At 43.4% G+C, this 21419-nt stretch overlaps 1 protein-coding gene across 1 annotated transcript in view; it reads left to right on the top strand.

The window, feature by feature from the left end:
* LOC115024859 (protocadherin-15-like) overlaps positions 1-21072 on the top strand; it is a 111682-nt gene extending 90610 nt beyond the window's left edge. Inside the window, exons 29-33 of the mRNA XM_029456720.1 lie at positions 11923-11944; positions 12526-12564; positions 12803-12876; positions 17137-17266; positions 20252-21072. Coding sequence (XP_029312580.1) covers positions 11923-11944; positions 12526-12564; positions 12803-12876; positions 17137-17266; positions 20252-21034 — 1048 coding nt within the window. The 3' untranslated portion in view covers positions 21035-21072. The remainder of the gene's footprint in view (positions 1-11922; positions 11945-12525; positions 12565-12802; positions 12877-17136; positions 17267-20251) is intronic.
* Positions 21073-21419: the final 347 nt, after the last annotated feature.

The raw sequence follows: 21419 nt of genomic DNA, 5'->3' as shown, positions 1-21419 counted from the left end.
TGCTGACTTCTCTCTGCTGCCCTTTAAAAAGTTTAAAAAGTTGCTTTATTATCATGCAAGTGAGTCATAATCTCATCCCCACTTAGTGTAGTTACTCCCCTGTAACTACTAGCACATTTTGTTTCATTTATCCTTTATGCCAATGTCTGCTGGTTTGACACACGCTGGTCAAACAACAGACACTGTTTTAACTTTTATCTTAAAGTAAGTTCACACATACTCAGACTCACTCAAGGCACTGCACAGATAGTTCATTTATAATTCCTTACTGGAGCGTCAAAAGAAGAAGTTGAGAGGAACTCTTATCAGCATTACATGCATCACCGGTTTCCTGTCTGTCCTTGATATGCCTCCCCGCTCCTATTAACATGAGAGCAATTCATATGCAAGATGGTAGGAACTATCACCAAATGACAACAAGGGACTTCTGCGCGTGTGTGCGTGTGTGTGTGTGTGTGTGTGTGTGTGTGTGACTAACCAGCCCAAGCGATCCTCTGAAAAATGTGTGCGGAAATGAACTTCAATATGAGATAATTGAAATAAATGCCGCCTGTAATTTATAAAGACCACCCTGGGCGATAATTAATTCTATTGATAAGCTGCAGAGCATGTTTAATTGCGGTGGGCACAGTCTTTTGTGTGTGTGTGTTTGCAAAGTAGGCAGTTTGGGATTTCTTGTGCAATGCTGGGCGTGTGTGTGTCGTGGTGTGTTAATGTATCACTGCAATCTTGTAGAGACTAAATAATCCCTAAAGAGGATAAAACCTGGAAAAGTGCAAAAGTGTGCACATTCATAATTAATGTCCATTATCAAACTGCTCAGTAGACTGATTTTCAAGACTTTTTTTTTCCCTTTTAATTACCTTTGGCTGTTCTCTTGACAGTTGGGTTTTAATGTCTCTTTTCAATTAAGTGTTCTTTAACTTATTATTAGCAGCACATTAAATGAAGCATGTTTTTTTAAAACTTACATTAAGTATTGTCAGTTTACACAGACTTGTCATGGCTGTGTAGCAATTAGTCACATCCAGCAATAACTAACTGTGTGTAATATGCCTTCCTATTTTACCAACTTGTTCACTGGAATAGTTGCTGTTTTCAAGCTAACTTGGCAACTGCAAGAGTTTTGTTGTTGTTTTATCTCCATAATTGTCTCAGTTAATTACTCCCATTCAATTTAATGGTAAAAACCTTCCGTGTATGAAATACAAAAACAATAAAGCCTAATTATTCACATTTATATAAAACTATTGTTTTAAGATTACTAGATAATATTCACATTATATATTTCAACATTTACTTTGAAAAGGGACTAAGGAAAGATTAAAACTCAAATACATGATCTGATCTGGTGAACATCTTTTAATTCCTTATGTTATAAAATGCTTTACGTTCTTTACTCTGCAGTCTCTTAACATCTAATGCTTTGTCCAAAATGAATGCATTTGTCGAAACTGCAGTATCACTGGTCAGATAAACTGTATGTGAGGCAACTTAGACAGTTTTCTATTCTTCATGTTATAGCATAATGACAACTATTAGACGTATGGCGATTGAGTTATGACTTCAAAGTTGCCAGTTCTATACCCCAGACCAGCACTGAGAAGTACTATAATGTGCGAGGTTTTCATTGTATTAGGCACATTGTAGAAACCTTTTCTAGCTCTTTTCTTTCACAACTTTCAACATGTTAACATCATTCATCTGTCCATCTTCTCTTGTTCTCATCCATCCACCTTTAATCCACGACTGACAGACACAAGTGAGTAAAGGATTCTGAACATTTCTTCTTTGACTAGTTTGATATTACGCCGTGACAGATTCCCTTGCCTTAGTTTTGTGTTTGTGTCCGTGCTCATCTTGTTTTATGTGCAGGGTATGTTGCACCATGGTAGATCAGAGAGCAGCGTTGTGTAGCTGAAGGTTGATTGTGGTTGACCAGTGTTGAACTAGAACTCTGGTAAAGTAGCATGTGTTGACTCAGCGTAGAAGTAGCCAGTCATGTGCCATGAATAACCAAGAGTTTGCAGAGTTTCTACAAAGTCATAAAGTACAGCACATATTTCACAGATTAGTGCACCTTCAGTCTTTTGTTGGGAGGAAATCTGCATCCTCTCAGAACTCCATGACTCAGTTGTCTATCCCTCCCCCAAACAGATCTGGCTTTGTTTAGTCGTGATGCAGTAGCTTCTTTGTAGCACACCCCTTTTAGCGTACATACAATCTATTTGCATTCATTTCCTTTGTGTTTCAAGACTATTTTTTAGTGCTCCATCTCTTGCCCCTCTCGTAGAAACAGCACAAAGAAAATGCTGTTACCTCTTTTAACACCCCTCCTCCATTTCCTCTCATCCTTGTTCTCATTTATCTTTTTATCCTAATGTCAAGTCTCCTTTCTTTCGATTTATCAAACCGCTCTAGCAGACGTTTTATCTGCCTTTCTGTCGTTCTTTATGTATCCTTCTCTCCCCTTTTATAAAACACTTTACTTAACCATTCTGTGCATTACTGCTCTTTCATTTAAATTTAATTCAGTCCCTGTCTCCCTCTTCTATTTAACTTAGCTTCAATTTATATAATTACATCTTTCCAATTCACTAAACCTTCCTCTCTCTCATATTTTATCTGTAATTCTTATATAATATATTCCTTCATTCCATCCTTTTTTTTCTTCTTCTCAAATTGTCTTCCATGCATGTACCAGACGGTCAAACCACAGTGGCGGTGGGAGTGGTGGTAGTTTGGATGAAAGCGACCGCCAACGTCTAATCTCAGATTTTGCCACACGAGCAATCGCTGCCCATCGTCAGTGCGTTGCCAACGGAGGGGTCCTTAACAACCTGCCCAAGTCCGAGTCCAACATCACCTTTCTCTCCGATGAAAAACCCCTGACTATCAAAAATCCCATCTACCACGAGGATGGGACTTTGAGTAGCCCAGAGACTCTTGGAAGAAGCCAGAGGAGAAGAGACCTTCTTGGGGATTTCTCCCCTTCCAGGAAAGGCATTCGAGAGGCCTGGCTGAGGCTCAGCTCCCCTGGAGGAGATGTGGGATTCGGTGGGTACAGTGGCAGTGACAGTGGATGGGGATCAGGGGGTGGATACAGCTGGACTCTCCCATCAAGGTTACATCGAAGAGAGATGTATGACGCTGTGAGACGGCAAGTGGTCATGGATCCCGTCCAGTGGGAGCTGGAGCTCCTAAAGGCCGAATTCAAGGACAGTAAAGACGCTGGCCTGGATTCAGGATTCGATCGTGGTTTGGATTCAGACTTAATGGGAAGCCCAAGTCTGGAACCCAAGCTGACAGTCAAAGAACAAGCAAGACAGTTCGAGCAACAGGCGCTCCAGGAAATGAGTCAAAGGCAAAACCGAGGTTCGCGAGGATCTTTGTCGCCTGATATCATACTTTCTATTTTCCCAGAGTCTCCTCAGCAACTAAGGCACACCCCCACCCACTATGTCCTAACTCCTCAGGTGAAAGAGGGTCCCCCAAGTATCATTATCACCCATAGTGATGGAGGGACCCCTCCGCCATGCCACAAGCCAACTCCTCCTGTACTGCGGCGCTTCGGGGCAAATTTAACAGGATATCAGAGTGCAGAGGAAACACTTCAGGTCCAGTTAGAGATTATCCCTGATCCTCCATCAACTCCTCCTCCACCACCACCATCACCTCCATGCCCACCACCTCCACCTCCACCTCCACCTCCCACATCTTTTCCTCTTCCTCCATCATCTCCTCTTCCGCACCACCCTTCCTCCCCTCCTCCCCTCCCTCCTGCTTCCAACCATACAGAAAAGCAGACTCCTCCTCCCCCTCCTCCGCCACCTCCTCCCCCGCCTCCACCTCTCCCTCCCCCTTTGACGCCCTCGCTCCTGCGTCCTTCCACCTTCGTCCTCCCATCACTCTCAGAGGCACCAGCCCTGCGCCCTGTGTCCCTTCGGCCGCCACCGCCACCCTTCCCTGTGGAGCCCGAACTTCCCCGAAAAGAGCTGAAAGGAATCTTAAAGAACATCCAAAACATTGCGGACATTGAGAAGTCGGTGGCCAACATGTTCAGCCAGATAGATCAGAAACGGATCCCGCTCAAAAAGGTCCTGAAGAGCCGAGTCTCCATGGATTCTCCTGATTTCTTGGATGCATTGGCGGTGGTATCAGAAGGAGGAGGGGAGGGAGGAGAGGGAGGTAGAGAAGGAGAGGGAGGAGGAGGAGGAGGAGAGGGAGGAGGAGGAGGAGGATGGTAGGAGGTGAAGGAGGAAGAGGAAAAGGAAGAGGAGGAGAGGATCCTCCACATCCACTTCCACAGATTCAGCCCAATCCAAACATGAACTCCATCGTGGAAGAACTTGAGAAACGATTCCCCTCTCAGTCTACGCTGCTCTAGCCTTTGCCTTTACGATATGGAAAGCACACAGACGGGAATTTCTTTACAATGGTGCGTAGATGCCGCGGCGCTATCAAGGGACTGATGCTCAGTAGAGCTCAGTGGGATGCTGTGATGATTCTTTACCGCGCTGCGACTGTGCTCTTGCAACATGACTTCCTGTTTTCTACATAAGGAAAGAAACAAACCTAGGCCTGATACAAACTCTATGGGTAGAAAAATTATGTGTCTCCTCTCAAATGATGGTACTTGTGAAGAGAAAAAGAGAAGGGGGGAGGTGAAACAGCAGGAAAGGTCACATCCTGCATTGCTCTAATGTGTTCAGTCATCTAATAGCTGGTAAGGGCTTCTCAGTAACGGTATTCTACACTATTACAAGAAGAGAGATAGATTAAAGGAGTGGTGAAGGACGAGGAGGAAATGACAACCAGATCAAGTCCATTTTTTAAATTTGTTTCCCCATTTTATTGAACTACCAGGACAAATTCAAGTCGTAGTTGTTCGGAAGGCTAACTAATTAGTTGCCACTGTCATTATTTTAGTTTCCCCGCAAATGACATTTCTAGGACTTGTTTTTAATTAACGCTGAGGAAAATGTGCTTAAATAGCTGCAGATGGGAGCTGTGAAATCAAGTGATTAGAAAGGGGCAAAATGTCTGCTGGTTAACTTTGAGTTTGACTGCTCTCATTACCATTTTACATCCACGCCAAGTAATTGACGTTCTTGTCAACAACACATTATAATCAATCAAAGACACGTGATTGGTTGATGGGCCCAATTGCTGTTGTGAATAGCTAAATACACTTTTGAGGTGGCTTTCACACACTGGACGTCTTAACTAGTTGATTCTAGATGTAGTGGGTGTGGAAAGGAAAATCAAGGGAGGGGGGGAGGGGGGGAGGGGGGGACAATGTTAAACCTGCCAACTTGGATTGAACTTTGCTGGACATGTACTATTTGTATTTTCTTAGCATGGATAGTATTTTGCTGTTACAGGGCTACAACCAGTGACATGATCAGTGTCACAGTCTAGTTTTACTCTCCACTTCATCAACATTCACTGTTACGTACTTACACAGTGCTGTATCAGATTCTGCTCTGCGTACTACATAATCTGTCTGTTTCTATCAGTAGGTTGCTGTCTGCAAACATCTTTCCATCTTTGTGTAATTTGAGTCAACACACAACTATGTCTCCGTCTCAACCCCGTCTCCTACAGAGTAGGTTTATATATCACTGAATTGTTTTTCCAATTACGTTGCGCTCGTGAACGTATTCACCGTCTTGATTATGTCAACGTATTTTATTGAGTGAATGAAAAGGCAAAAATGTTCTACAGGACTTTGAACAAGACTATGATCTTTCCCTAGCCTTTAACCAAAGTGCTGCCAGAGCCTGAACACAACTAGAAGAACGTTTAAAAATGAAGTATCACTATGAGCTGATATTGTGTCGCGAAATGTTTTGGGCGGGAAACAAATACGTTGTCAATAAACTTTTTACTGATAGGTTCGGTACAGTATCAACACTTGTGTGACTTATGTAGCAGATACGTTAATTAACATCATCTCCTTATGATGTTGATAGAAGATGAAGCCTGCCAGCTTCACATTTCCATAAAAGAAAATGTTCCGTTTCAAATGAGTTGTATATGAACAGAAATTGTAGGAGACAGGGTTGATCTTTTTATATCAAATCTTTAACGTGTTAATAATTCAAATTGCAAACACAATGTTGAAGTGAAACATTCTTTAAGTGGCCGTTATCTTTTGTCTTTTTTGTGTCCGTTACTCATTTAGTTGGTAGTTTGCAGTCATGTTTTAGGTAGGTGCATAGATACCGTAGAAACATGTCTAAAACATTTATGTAGAGTGATGTGTTTATCAATATGTGCTACATTTTTATGAACTTTTTTTTTATAGGGTTGTATTGATTCTTTTACCCTTTATTAAAATCATCGTGCGGGTACTTTGGGAAATAATGACGTGAAAAATACAAAAAGGTTTCTCAATAAAATATGTGGTGCTGATAAAGAGTGTCAAAGACAAGTTTTATTTCACAAAATCGTTTTGAAAGCCGCCTTAGTGCAGGTACCCATTTAGAAATGAGCCCCTAACCTTAAGTGGCAGCTACTGTAGTATTAAGTACTTAATAGTCGTCAGTGTTGTGTCAGCACTAGTGTTAGTAACCAAGACATTAGAAGCAGCGCCTGCATGTGCAAAGTGGAGCATCTACTGACTGACAATGGCGACATCTATGCAGTTATTTTCTCTTGATGGAATTGTGACAGAAATGTATGCAGAGGGAGTCATGTACCCAGCCTCCTACCTTTGTAGCATATTGATGAGGAAATACATTGTTCCTCTCGCCTCAGATATGAGTTCTGTGTTTAATGAAGGTCACGCAGCCACATCGGGCCACAATGAATCTAACCGCTGGAGGTAAACATTCGAAGACGTTTCCACTCATCCGAGGAGAGTTTATTGTAGAACAAACGTTTTCCTACAAAAACCAAACAATACACTGAAGTAACATTGCTGTCTTGTGGGGGAGCTTCCCATCTCCATCAGATTCACGTGTCGGATGACTTTGAAAAAAACGTTTTTAGCCAAACAAAAATGTTTGCCTGCATCATTAAAGAGACTAAAGTGACTCGTAAAAATAATAATATCGCACATCAAGTGGCACTATGGCACTTTGCTACACATTAGGATGTGAATATCTGCCTTCTCAGACCAAACGTTAGCACACATGCACACAGATCTATGCAAAGCATGTGTCACCTTCATGTAGATAGAGAGTGATTGATTGATTGAGTGATTGATTGATTGATTGATTGATACTTTATTAATCCCGAGGGAAATTTAGGCATCCAGTAGCTTAAAAGACATGACGTACAACATTAAAATAAAATAAATGAATGACATATTCATCTCTAATTTGACCTGTTGTGCAGCTAACCAGATATGGAAAGAAGTGGCAGCCTTTGAAGCGCTGGCATTACCTTTTAAAAAAAATGTGTGAAATGTGATCGTAAGTGTGCAATCAGAGCCTGTGGATACCGCTCTGTCAGCAGCAGAATTCACAACAGTTTCATCAAGTTGTCTCCCGATGCATGTTGTCATCGTGAAGTGACAGAATAACATCTGTCCCCCAAGACCAGCATGACACTGATGATCATATCTGGGGCATTTGGATCAAATCATGATGTACAGCCACATAAAACAAACTGATGGTCATATCTGTGCTTATGAAGCAAAGACATTATGAGAGGATTTATATCGTCTCTAGAGCAGTTAGGAGACACACACACACACACACACACACACACACACACACACACACACACACACACACACACAGCCTTCGCAATTGTTCAGTAAAGTGTTTCTCTTCACACACACACACACACACACACACACACACACACACACACACAGCCTTCGCAATTGTTCAGTAAAGTGTTTCTCTTCACACACACACACACACACACACACACACACACACAATCATGATCAAGCTATAAACCTTGTGTCGTTCGTATACACATTCAGTACACACAAGAGCATAAGCAGGAGTGTGAACATGTACACTTACACACACACACACACACACACACACACAGCTGCATTAAACAGGTTGCAGGCAGTGCTACTGTTTCAGCTGACTGAGTTGGAAATGTTTTATGTTAAGATCAGCTTTCAACCTCAGTGGGCCGCATGTCATTGCACACACTCGCAACACACTCGGGTGCATCTCACAGACAGATCCTGCTTGCGCTCTTTCACTTCTTATTGTGTGTTTTTGCAAGATAACAGACATCATTTTGACATCTTTGGGAATATGTATTGTTTACAACGTGGAGTAAAGCCGACCGCATTTAATTGAACCCAAATTGAAAAACGCAGATACGAGACAGTGAGAGAGCTGCTGAGGTGTAAGTGTGAAGTGTGAAGTCACAGGTGTAAATCGTCACTGCGACAAAAGCTATCATGGGAAATGTGGTAATTAAAGCAGCAGATAGACAATTATATGTCAAAACGTGTGTCGACCAGCATGTGTGTGTGACCTATTTAATCTGTAAACCTTAAAGGATAGTTCTGATTTATTGCAACTTATCAATTTCTTATTGTTGTGGGTTTAGCCACCATGTCTGTGTGTTAACAGATCTGGGAACACGATGACTTTGCAAATACAGAAGTCAGAAAGGGCAAGGAACAAGAGCAGTCAGATTATCAAAATGTAATTTATTTGCTAAAGTGATTTGGTGGAAATTATTTGTCGCAGTTTACAGACCAGCAACGTTTCGTTATCCGACTTTCGTAGCTACCAAGCAGAGTCTGAAATTAACTTTTTTCACTGCTTGCAAAGCAAGTATTTATCTCAGAATTTATTCCTGCCACTTATTGAAATCTATGCACTAAATCAGGGGTGTCAAACTCATTTGAGTTCAGGGGCCACATGCAGCACAATTTGATCTCAAGTGGGCCGGACCAGTAAAATCATATCATAATAACCTATAAATAACCACAACTCCAAATGTTTCCCTTCGTTTTAGTGCAAAATAGTACATTCTGAAAAGGTGCAATTTCAACAACCGTATTAGTTTCTCATTTACACGTGTGTGTTGGAACTTACTGATCACAGTGTATCTACAAAGGCTTTTACTTTATGATCAAAACAACTAATTTTTACACTTTGCAAAGTCATCCCGCAGGCCGGATTGGACCCTCTGTCGGGCCGGTTTTGGCCCCGCGGGCCGGATGTTTGACACCCCTGCGCTAAATGAAGGAATAACATTAAGACATAATTTATTGCAAGGAATGTTGTCAGGTGTCATTGTTTGATATAGTTACACAAAAAAAACCATATGCATGGTAAAGTCCAGTGTTCAAATTTTAGCCCCGGGGATCCATGAGTGCGCGTAGCCACAAAAATATAGAGAATATTTTAGCCTGGGACAACAAAGATTCACAGGAACTTTACTTCTTGAGGAGCTGCAGTGTTTATCCACGGACAAACTGAAACCTGCACTGTTCATTTATTCCCACGTTACAAGTTAATAACCGATTTCTTCTCCGCTCCGATCGCTGACACCTGTCTGCTCCGGGCGCCGATGTAACAGCGGGTTCGCTCAAAGCCCCGTGTCTAAGCACGGCCTCACAGAGCTGCTAACATGGCTGTAGATTCTTGTTTACAGCCTGTCTGGTCGTCTGACCTCCATGTTTCTTGCCCTGTCGGACTTTGATTCAGCAATGCAGCCGTGTGCCACGATCTCACTTTGGTGAGTGTTACAAATGGTGGCCAAAAATAAGACCTCAAGCCGCTCTCAGTATTGAGCAAAGTCCTATAACAATCTAACAAAAGGTTGTGAGAGTTTTGTTGTGATGAAGTGTTGTGTGAAATCTGCTTTCTACATTTGAACATTAGAAATGCCAAATGACTCCAGATCACAAGGGCTGTATAGACATAACGCTGTTTGAACCGCCCTGCTCTCTCACCGCATCTACAAAACAAATGTTTCCTTCAAAGAGGTTTATTATTCTGGTAATGTGAAGAGAGAGAAATTATTTCCCACACAACACATCTCTGTGAGAGAGAAGTGAAAGACGTGTGTAAGAAACCAGAGAAGGAGTCCGTGTTATTGGGTGTTATAGTCTTGAGTCTGTTCTTTAAGAGCTAATAATATTTCTCTCCCTCCGCCGGTCTGTTTCTCACACACTGCGAGACGAGGTGGAGAGGACACAAAGAGCCAGAGTCAATCATTTCAGATGTGTGTGTGTTTGTGTGTGTGTAACGGAGATCAGATAGCTGTCTGTGTGTTTTTGTCTCGAGAGAACCTAATAATGTGTCTGTCAGAGCAACAAGGACACAGCGATAGACTTATCTTCACACACGACACACACAGATGCTAGGCACATACTGCTGGCAGCCATAATCTGGAGCGTATACACACACACACACACACACACACACACACACACACACACACACACACACACACACACACGGGGATGGAGCTGTTTTAACCTGTAGATCACCTAAAAATCTGTCTTTTCATCTTAATCCCTCCATTCAATTATTCATTCACCTCTTTTCTATCCACCCACTGATGTGTCCCGTCAACACATCCTTCCACATCTGTATTTAACCAGATAATCTTTCATCCGCTGAATGACAGGTTTCCATTTCTCCTTGAAGAGTGAGTCTGAAGCGCACGTTTTAGGAGGCACAATTATATTCCCATCGGAATTCATTTAATGAAATGCTCAAGTAGTTTAACAATTGGTGTGAGTGCAGCGGCGTGTGTTTGCACTCTAATAACAGAAAGGAGAATCTGATGTCCTCTAAAAGTCACCATTTGTTGTTCTGTGATACATCTTCATTGTACCAGCTCATTACCTTGGTTTCACTTGACAATACATCTTTCTTTTGTTATTTCTTTCTTTGTGCTTTTTCCCTTTGGTTCCCTATTTTTTAGTTTAGTCCCTTTTTACTAACTCCATCTTACAATATCTTTCAGTTCTTGTTCCTCTCTTTGTCTTCGAGTCTTTGTTTGAGGTTGGTTTTCTCAGAGCAGTAACTGACAGTACTGTAAACACCATCTGGACGGGACCCACTTTGACATGTGGTGAAAGGAAGGACCTTAAAGGAATAGTTTGCCATTTTGGAAAATAAAACACACTTACTGTAAGTGTAGTTTGATGCAACTCTTGTGTGTACAGAACATGTGAAACTACAAGATGTGATGTGGAATACAGTTTTCGGAGATGCTCCCTATTATGATTGCATCATCACATCTACATCCTACCTCCATTGTTGACACTTATTGTAAACTCTCAATTGAAAAGCATAATAATGATATTCTTTTAGGATCTGCAACTTTGATTACTACTATAACAGGGGTCCAGAAATACCAGCCTGGGGGGGGGGGGGGGGGGGGGGGCAGATGTTGCACAGACAATGTGAAGCCTCCCCACATATGTTCTGTTTCTAAACCTCAGACTATGTACATTACATGTTACATGCATGTGTTGCATCTGTCCTGATTATAAATGGCACTATATATATATATATATATTATATATATATATAGTGAATATTATGTGTTTATTAAGCTAGAATCTGAATTTTGATCAGCATAAAACAACAAAATAAACCGTGAATGACGGTGCAGGAATGCTTTACTGTAGCTTCTCAGCTTCTGTCCTTTCGTCTCCGTCTCTTTGTCCCTCATATAACCCTCCCTGTCTCTCCGTTTATCTGAAAACACACACAATCCCATGCAAGCGCTCACACACACACACACTCATCTTCTTGCTTTCTTCTTGGAAACTGGGTTAAATTCTACAAAATGTAATATATTTCCAGCAGCCACTTCCATTTGGGTCTTGATTTAAACAGCCCATTCCCTCTGTAGTCATGGAAATGCACAGCAAAGTGCTGACCTGTATTAAAAGCACATCAGAAGGATTATGTTTAATGACATGCTTTTCTTTGGTAATCTTTCTGTTTCTCACTTTGATCTTCCCAGGCGTGGATATGGACAACATGAGGTAGGTGACTTTGTCTGTATGCATGATATATATATATATATATATTTGCATGCATGTTATTGACTTTCTCTTCGTTTCCTCTGATGCTCAGTGTTGCCCTTCATTGTGTTCTGCTCTATTCTTTTCTGTTTGATGTAATCAAGATGCACCACAATGTATTCTCACGCTCTATAGACACAAATCTAACGGATGTGAATTGTTCAGTAACAAAACAATGATATCACAAGTGTTACTTTTGTATACATTGTAGTCCATTTGCAGATAACTGACGTCTTAGTTGTTGAATATGCACCACCCAAAAATAGCTCTTTTTGACAGCATATACATTTTTGAAACTTGTAAATATTTCATTTTGAGCTGAAACTATTTATTATTATTACAAAGGTTAATCCTGCTCCCACATAATTGATTGACAGCTCCAAATGAGAACAAATACACAGACAGGATCCTCTGCATTCTGGCCATATTGAATGAAGAACACCAGGAATTGATTTTACGTTTCCAAAATAGATGTTTTGGAAGAGAGCCTCTAACGTCTTTCATTTGTCTTGTCATTCGCCGCCTTTATTTCCCTCTGGCAGACACAGCAACTTCTCCGACCTTCTCTGCTCAGACCAGAGGTACTCTGTCTCTCTTTTCTGAATACTTATTTTCTCCCCGTATGTGTGTGTGTGTGTGTGTGTGTGTGTGTGTGTGTGTGTGTGTGTTTCTGCTCGAGTGTCTGCAGTCTAAAGTACAGTTTCTCTCGTGTTTTGAATAAGTATGAATACGCGAATGTGTGTGTTTGTCGTGGGGTCGCTAGTAGGGTCTTGTGTGTATGTGTGGAAAGCTGCTTATTATGGTCTGTCATTCTAACAGGAGTTATCAATGGAATCTGGCATCGACCCCGGCCAGGAATACTACGCACAAGATTATTACAACTATGAGCACGGGTTTGTATTCACATCCTACTTATCGCTGTGTGTACATATAGAGTGTGTGTGTGTGTGTGTGTGTGTGTGTGTGTGTGTGTGTGTGTGTGTGTCTGTAATCATGCTGTATGTCTGTCGCTATTTTTAATCTCATACTTGATGCTTTTCTAGAGTTTTTCTAAACTCAAAAGGAACTCATAGAATTGAGTTAAAGTGACGTTATGTAGTTACTTCTTGACAAAACAAAGAGTTTTATTCATATACATATATATCCTTTTTGATATCATGACTCATTTGGCTAAAATTTAACTCTCAATATAATTATCATTCTGTCAGCTCCAACTCCAAACACTAACCGGTCACATAAACATGACTGTAATTGATGATGATAAGATATGTTATCCCCCTTTTTACAGCGTTTAATATTGTTCCCCTGCAGTGTTGTGCATTATTTACCATGAAACACACTGTGGACAGTAAATACCGTGCAGGACATCTTCACTGTGTTTCATCTCTGACCTGTTACCTCGGCGTCGGTGAAGCATATTTCCAAATCTAGAGCTCACTTTGTGGATTTTGTCCAGCTGAGCCTGGTGTCAGTCCTCTGGCAGCTGCTTTGATATCACACTGACCGCGTCAGTAACACAGTATGTCGGCTACTGTAGAGTGTTGACATCGGTGACCTGCCTCATACTGACCTGCCTTTTTGAGCTCCTGGAATCACACACAGATATGACAGTGATTGTGTTCAAAGTTTGTGTGTGTGTGTGTGTGTGTCCTTGGATGCCTGATGTTGAAAAACAGGAAATACTATATAAAAAAAGGGAATACATTGAACACACACACACACAGAGAGATACATTAGATCAAAGCGTTCATAAACAAGATCTCTGAGGACGTACTGCATCCAAGTTTGTGTGTGTGTGTATTTATGTGTGTGTATCTGTATGTTATTCTGCACCCAGTCTGCCATCTACGATGCATTGTGTAATTCTTATAATTTTAGCTGCAGACTCCCGGGAACTTGATTTTATACACCCACCCACATGCTCACAAATACACAGTAGCAGACACACACACACACACACACACACACACACACACACACACACACACACACACACACACACACACAGAGGCATAAATTATCTCATGGCAGACACATTCATTCACTCACTCAGAAATGCTCTCTTGCTCGCTCATTCTTTCTTTCACACACACACACACACACACACACACACACACACACACACACACACACACACACACACACACACACACACACACACAGAGCTAATTCTCTCTGCCTAGCATTGCAATACTGTAGCAGCTAATCAGGCAGCCAGCCGTGGAAGCAGACAATGGGCCAGATGCTGTTGGCTTAGTGCAACATTCACAAAGTCATGTCTGACTGTAAGTACACAGGAGCAGGAAATCAGACTGTGTGACCTGGTGGGACTCAGATCTAATCACTGTGTGTGTTGCAGTTGTAAATGAAAGGTGCAGGTTTGTTTTCGAAAGCTATGCTAGCAAACGCTAAACCCGCCTCTCAGGACATGGACAAAGTTTTAATTCCTGAGTTTTGTTTTTGAGACACAGACAACAGCTTTTCCACTGATTACTTCCATAGCTGTACTAATCCATTTGGAAGGATGTTTCACAACCTTTTGACCTTTTCTTTCATCTGTCTTCAAAAGATGAGGATCAAAATGGGATTTTCTCTGCATGTGGGAATGTCTCCATCTGCCATTGGCATAATTCTGATTGGATTTATACAGATGCTGAAAATAGCTTGAACCATGTGTTGCACGGGGCTGATGTTTGAAACCAACTACTAAACAAGCCAAATTCATGTTGCCCTCTAGTCAAGAGTAAAATACTCAAGCGTACACGCCACAGAGCAATAAGGGATTAAATCTTGCTTTTTCCAAATCGGTGGCGTGGGTGATGAGCAGTGTGACTGTCAAAGAAGCTGATAGATGCTGAGTTAGGTCACCCACATGAAAAATATAGGATGAGGAGAGTGAAATGTGTCGTCGACGGCTCAATGAAGATGCAGTTTTTATTTTTAAACACAAGCAGGAGAAAAGTGTGAACAAAAAGAGTAGAAGTCTGCGTGTCCAGCTTGTTTAAGGCAGAGTGCGAGTTGTATGAAGACATTAATGACAAGTTAGATGAGAAGATGGATCCCACGCTTGCGTTTCTGTACGTTAAATATGAAGCGGCAGCCATTTAGCTTAGCTTAGCTTAGCTTAGCTTAGCGTATGACTGGAAACTGCTAACCTGGCTCCCTCCCAGCGTCTCTGAAGCTCGTTGAAATGTTACATCTTGTTTCGTTAAGTCGTACAAAAAAAACAAAGAGTAAAAACGTCAGGTTGTGGTTTTACTGGCGGTTATGTACTGGACTATTTCTTGGCTGTTACTGGCAAAGAAATGATGTAATAGTCTCCTGGCTCCAGCTTCATATTTAATGGACAGCAGCAGCTCGTGACTCTTAGTCCCTCGTATGCGTTAAGCTTCAAAAACAACTTCCAATAATACAACTCAATAGTGTTTTTTTTAACTCCATTCTACCAGTGTTGTGGCGTCGAGGCCCATGCTGAGATTATTGAAGTATAAATGACTTTCTCATGGATAGCAGAAACACTCACATCTCCTATGGAGCCACACGTCGTCCTACTGTTCATGAACCGGGTTTAATTTGTCTCCCAGTGACTTTTTAAAAGTATTAAAGCATGCAGTGATAGTGCTCTTTGTCATGCCCCTTACTGTGTCAAAGTGATCACACGTCTTGCTGGGATGGATCATTAAACAATCATTCAGCATTTGGAGACCTTCCTGGAACAAGCCAGTCATCCAATTGGGTCCATTTTGGTCTGTACACACACACAGCTACACCATCGTGTGCTGTGCATCATTGGCTGTAATGTCAGAGATTCTGGCAACTTTAAATGGCATGAACTGATTCTCAGTTTATGAGTGTCCCCTAGTGGAGACATAGAGGAGTGAGGAAGGCGGGGGCGGGGGGGGGACTAGTGAAGGGAAGAACAGACGGGGAAGAAGAAGACCACTCTAAGCAAAGAGTTAGCCTTTATGTAATGTGATTGTTTGTGCACTTCAGTTCGAGTCTGCGGGTTAATGAGTGTGAAATCCCATAAGCAGGTTTTAGTGGACGGTTAAGACTCATTACATTAGCCTGCGGAGGCCGTACTGTAAGGATTAGAACTGCAACTTTTATGACTGTGCTGGTCTTTCTGTTTTGACCCGTCCATTGTTTCTTCTTTCTTTCCCCCGCTAACACACCTCCACTTCCCCTTCTTCTCTCTCACACACACACACACACACACACACACACACACACACACACACCAGTCATCCTCTTGCTTCCATTTGTTTATTACTTGGCTACTTAATGTAATAGGAGGGCAACTTCTCCCACCGGTTGACTGTAAGCAGAGTGATTACACGAGGCAACTTTTCTGTACAACTCTGTTATGGAACCGAGCCGAAGGACGTCCAGCAGACGCGTTACTTTAATCACACCGGGATGTAATGTTTCCGGGATAGCATTTGAAAAGATGTTTAGTTTGCTTTGACCCAGTCGCTCTAGTTTCTCTCTGCAGGGCACAGAGCCCAAGTGGTGATGCACAACACAGTTTTTTTGGCCGGTGGAGCCAGGCAATGCTCCCGGCAACAGAGAGACAAAAGGGAGGGAACATTTATACTAGTGTTTCCTTCAAAAATGTTTTCTGGCAACAAAATGCTCCTTTTGTGATTTAGTCAGCTTTGCTTAGGCAAGTAATTACACACTGCAGTGAAACCACAGTGTGGCCCTGTGTGTGTTGTTGCTTAAGTGGCTGTGGATCAGCATTAGCAGAGTGCAACACTTCTGTTTGTAAAGCACATTTCTGTCCTGTCTTTACTTCTGATTGGCTGAAACTGTTTTATAACGGTCGTGTGTGTGTGTGTGTGTGTGTGTGTGTGTGCAGTTAATCTCCCAAAGGCTTACTACAACTTTGTGCATATTTATGACTGTATGCTCAAGGACCTCGCTTGGTTTCTGTTATGTATTCGGTGATTTATGGACAGTTTCATGCCGTCATTGACCCGCTGACAGAAGGTCCGGCTGCTCAACACTTTTTGAAATTTGCGAACAAGACGTAACCGGTATTGAAAGTTGCGTGACAGCTGTTGCCATTTGTGCTGTGCAGAGCTTCTTATTGATTCTTGCTCACCTGTAATTGTTTCTCTCTCTCTCTCTCTCTCTCTCTGTGTGTGCAGGTATGAGCTTCCTCAGTACGGCAGTCGCAGGAAACTGATTTCACCCTCCGGCTTCTACGACGAATATGGAGAAGTCGTTGTTGATGACGACGGCAGTTACTACTACAGCCCTCAGGAGTCTGACGGAGAGGTAAACACAGAAAACTACTGCAGAAGCAGAACAGCAACCTTTAGATATTCACTAACACGTAGTGAGTAGAGCCGTGTCGTACCATGAAGTGGAAATGCAGCATTAGACTGAAGGTTGGGACTCAGCGTTATTCTAAACAAACAGTTCAACATTTTGGGAAATATGCTTATTCACGTCCCCGCAGAGTGTTGCGTGGGATGATACGTTTTGCCGTTTAAATGTCTTATAAATGTTCTTATTTGGTTTTGTACAAATATCATCATGACAACAGGTGAAGAGACACATTCATGGAGGTAGATCGGCCCCACACCCTGCCTACCTCCGGCCACGTCCTCCACCTTCTCAGGGGCCGTCAAGAAAGACCTCAGCAGCCCCAAGAGCTGAGGGCGACAAACCCCAACCGTCAGAGGGTGGTACAACCAAGTACACGAAGCCCAAGAGCTCAAGTGCGGCCGCCAGGTTGAAGGCCGCGATGAAAGTGAGCACGCTGCTATCCTCTGGTAGTAAAACATCTGGACAACCTCCTGCCATCCACCCGCCCTGGAACAAAGCCAGAGTCAGGCCGGTGGAAGAGGCGGAGGGAGGGAGACTGGAGGAAAGAATGAGGGAACGGGTGGGAAGAGGATTTGAGCGAGGGGAAGCAGGGAACAGATGGGGAGGAAGAGATGAAGCAGCAGAAAGAGGAGGAATGGAAACATGGGGAAGAAGCAACAGAGGTGGCGTGACGAACAATAGGATGAGAAATGCTGTCGAAGGAGGAGAAGGCATCCAGCCAGAGAGTAGGGCAGAGCTGCCTGGCCACTTTGCCAGCCTGGACGACGGCATGGTCATCAACGGGAGTTATTTCCAAACGTCTGCAGAAGCCAGCAAACCCCCGCCAGTGAAACAAAAGCTGAGCGAGGCCCTCAGCCTTATCTCCCTCACCAGAAGGCTCCAGGGACCCGCCAGGGTGGGAGACCAGCAGTGGAGCAATGTAAGAAGCCGGGACAGAGCCGACGAGAACAGTAGGAAGATGTATGGCTCCATAGGAGAAATGAGCGTTTCTGCATCAGTGTCGGAGAGAGCCGTGAGGGACGAGAGGAGGAGGTGGGAGAGCGCGTTAGGAGAGGACAATAGTTCCTCTGAGGTGTGGTGGGAGAGAGAAAAAACATTTCATGACAGTGATTCAGAAACAGGAAGTGGCAGCAAAGGGTCTCCGTCAGAATGTAGTCCCTCCGACGCGAGTAGCCCCACCTCATCTGCTACAGCCGAGCACGACAAGACACCTTCCGACACAGAAACAGAAAAGTCAACCCCTGACACAGACAGAGAGTCAGAGAGTGGAAGTCAAGATAAGGGGTGTGAGTCTGAAAGGGAGTCAGGGTTGGAGAGTGGGGATGAAAGGAGAGCGTCGAGCAGAAAACGCTCAAACGGTAATGTTAGTAACAGTTCTGCGAGGAGTAGGAAGAGAAGAAGAAGTAGTGCCAACTTAAAGAGCAAAAGTAGACGGCGAGAAAGAAGCGGCCGCTCCACAAACAGCAGCAGTGACTCTAAAGGTTCCACATATTCAGGTACGAGGCCCCAGACTTCCAGACACTCCCGTTCTTCACATGAGACAATAGAAGAAGAGAGCGAGGAAGAGGAGGAATCAGGAGAGGAGGAGGAGGAAGGGGGAAAAAGCGTCGGATCTGGAAAGGCTTCGTTGAGCAGGCAACACGTCCAATCAGACGCCAGCTCGGGCATGATGGACACCTCCAGCGACTTGTCGCCCATCATCGAGGACACGGAGGAGGAGGAGAGAAGCAGCTGCCATGGTGGGGGAGGAGACAAGGATGACGAAAATGAGTCGACCGATTGAAATGCAGATGAGGCCTCAGCGCCATCAGATTAAACTCTTTGCCACCAAGTAAGGATTCAGTGTGCAGTCATCACCTGGGTGGAACTTATTACTATAATCTCGTCTTCCTCGTTTGCTGCGATTTACATTCACAGGATTTTAAATTGCCCGCATGTCCTCTGAGTATCTCTTCCTCTGGATCTTTGCCTTGTATGTTGAATCTTTACCTGTCCTCCTCTCCTTCTTCTTGTCAGAAACGGTCGACTGGTTGCTTTGCTTCCATAACTTTTCTCCTGAGCTCATTTTCCTTTTGTGAAAGCTCCACTTCCAGCTGTTCATTTCTCTGCTGCTTGTTACTCGCTGACCCCTCTTTGTTCGCTCAAGCTTCTTACATTAGTCAGTTCTTCTTCTGTGTCCATCAGTCAGTACTTCCGGCACTTGTTATCTGAAGGGGAAGAAGATGTTTTCTTTGTAACGGGGTTAAATGGGAAATATGATGGTCGTTTTCTTCTTCCAAAGTGTGTGTGTGTGTGTGTGTGTGTGTGTGCACAGTATTGTTTGCTCTGACCTAGTGTTTGATGTTATGAAGAGTTAAAGTCAATATATTACCTCAATGCTCCACTTGATCCAAAGTGGAGTAAACAATGCTGCACTGACCTGTCTGTGCTGTGTGGTGAGTTTGCAGTGAACGTGCTACTTTTACACTTTCAAATCATACATTTCTTGATTTTTACAAGAAAAACAATCCTAAAAATGTCACAGATTACATTTGATCTTACAAAAGTATGTATGTAGTATCAGTAGGCGTTGTTTCCCCTGACCTCTAGTGGTCCCAGTGCTCAGCTCGCTGCAGTAGAAATGTACTACGGTTGGGATCAGTGCTCTGATGTCTCTGAAGTCTTTCCTAAAACAATACTCACATGTCACATGTCTAAATGTCCATTGAATGAGTTATTGGTTGCTTTAATCTTCCTGTTCATACTGGCTCAGAAGAAGCTCCTACCTAATGTTATATAACTAAGAGACGGGGGCTTTACAACTCTTTAAATGACACTATTACTATCATTACTGTATGACAGGAGAGCACAGACGTGGCCGTGATTCTCTTTGTGTGATTTCTCTCGGACTTTGTATCAGAAGTTTCCTGATTTATTTGTGTGTTTTTCCAGCAGGGCAGTAAAAAACGTCGGATCAAGTTGGTGGTGGACCGGGAATATGAGACCAGCTCCACCGGGGAGGACAGCCTGCCGGAGACCCAACGCAGCCGCTTACCCTCCACCCTCAACAGCCACGCTAACGTTAACGGCAGCATCTACGTGGCCCAGAATGGCTCCATTATTCGCACCCGACGCACAATAAATGCCACGTGTCCCACACACACACACACCACCACCACCACCACGAACAACAACCTCAAACTCACCTCCCCCGTCTTCAGCTCACGGCTGACCAAGCACTTTAAAAAACTAGACAAAATGGCAGCGACACTGGAGGAAAGAGTACCTCTGAGCAACCCCAGAACAGCAGCAGACAGCGGGTGCAACACGCTGCGCACCTTCCAAAGTTCGGGAATGGCCGCCGCTGCGACGGCCACTTCCTCTTTCGCAAACACTGACAACAATAAAGCGGTGAATTTGTTCAACACTCGACAATCCAGCGGTTCTTTAGGGTCGACCGGCACAAGCAACACGGGCCCTGACAGCGTAGCGTCTAAATCAAACCTGCTCAAAGCGGCGCAGGGTGGCACGGAGCCGCCTCAGAGCACAGCCGAGAGAGACGAGCTGCAAGAAGGCGAGCGGGAGTCGCAGGTAGACGGCTGCAATGACGACGATGACGACGGACTCGTTATTGGGGAGCCGTTGGAGTGCCCGAGTGACAGAACGCAGTCGGATGAGGAGGAGCTATGGATGGGCCCGTGGAACAGCCTTCACATACCCATGACTAAACTCTGACTGATTGCGACTCCACTGCGCTCGCTCCTTATTGCAAAGATCATGTGTGTTCATTACTTGTGGAACTAATAGGGGATGGTCCAATCCAATTCAATCTAATTAACAGATCGGTACTCAGCTGAAAGGTGAATTAGCACATTCTGGTGTTTAAACTGAATGTCAATAAGATGTAAGACTCTTCACTTATCAACGAAATAATTTCATTTTATCATTAAAGGAGCAATGTGTAGGATGTATTGGCATCTAGCGGTGAGGTTGCAAGGAAGTCGGAGAACTACGGTGGCCTTCAGGTCACGTAAAAACGCAAAAAGGCCCTCTCTAGAGTTTTTGTCCATTGTGGGCTACTGTAGGAACATGGCGGTGCAACATGTGATCCCTATGTAGA

This window comes from Cottoperca gobio, chromosome 19, assembly GCF_900634415.1.
Source record: "Cottoperca gobio chromosome 19, fCotGob3.1, whole genome shotgun sequence".
Taxonomy (NCBI): domain Eukaryota; kingdom Metazoa; phylum Chordata; class Actinopteri; order Perciformes; family Bovichtidae; genus Cottoperca; species Cottoperca gobio.
The sequence above is the reverse complement of the archived record's forward strand: the minus strand, read 5'-3'. Positions and strand labels throughout refer to the sequence as shown.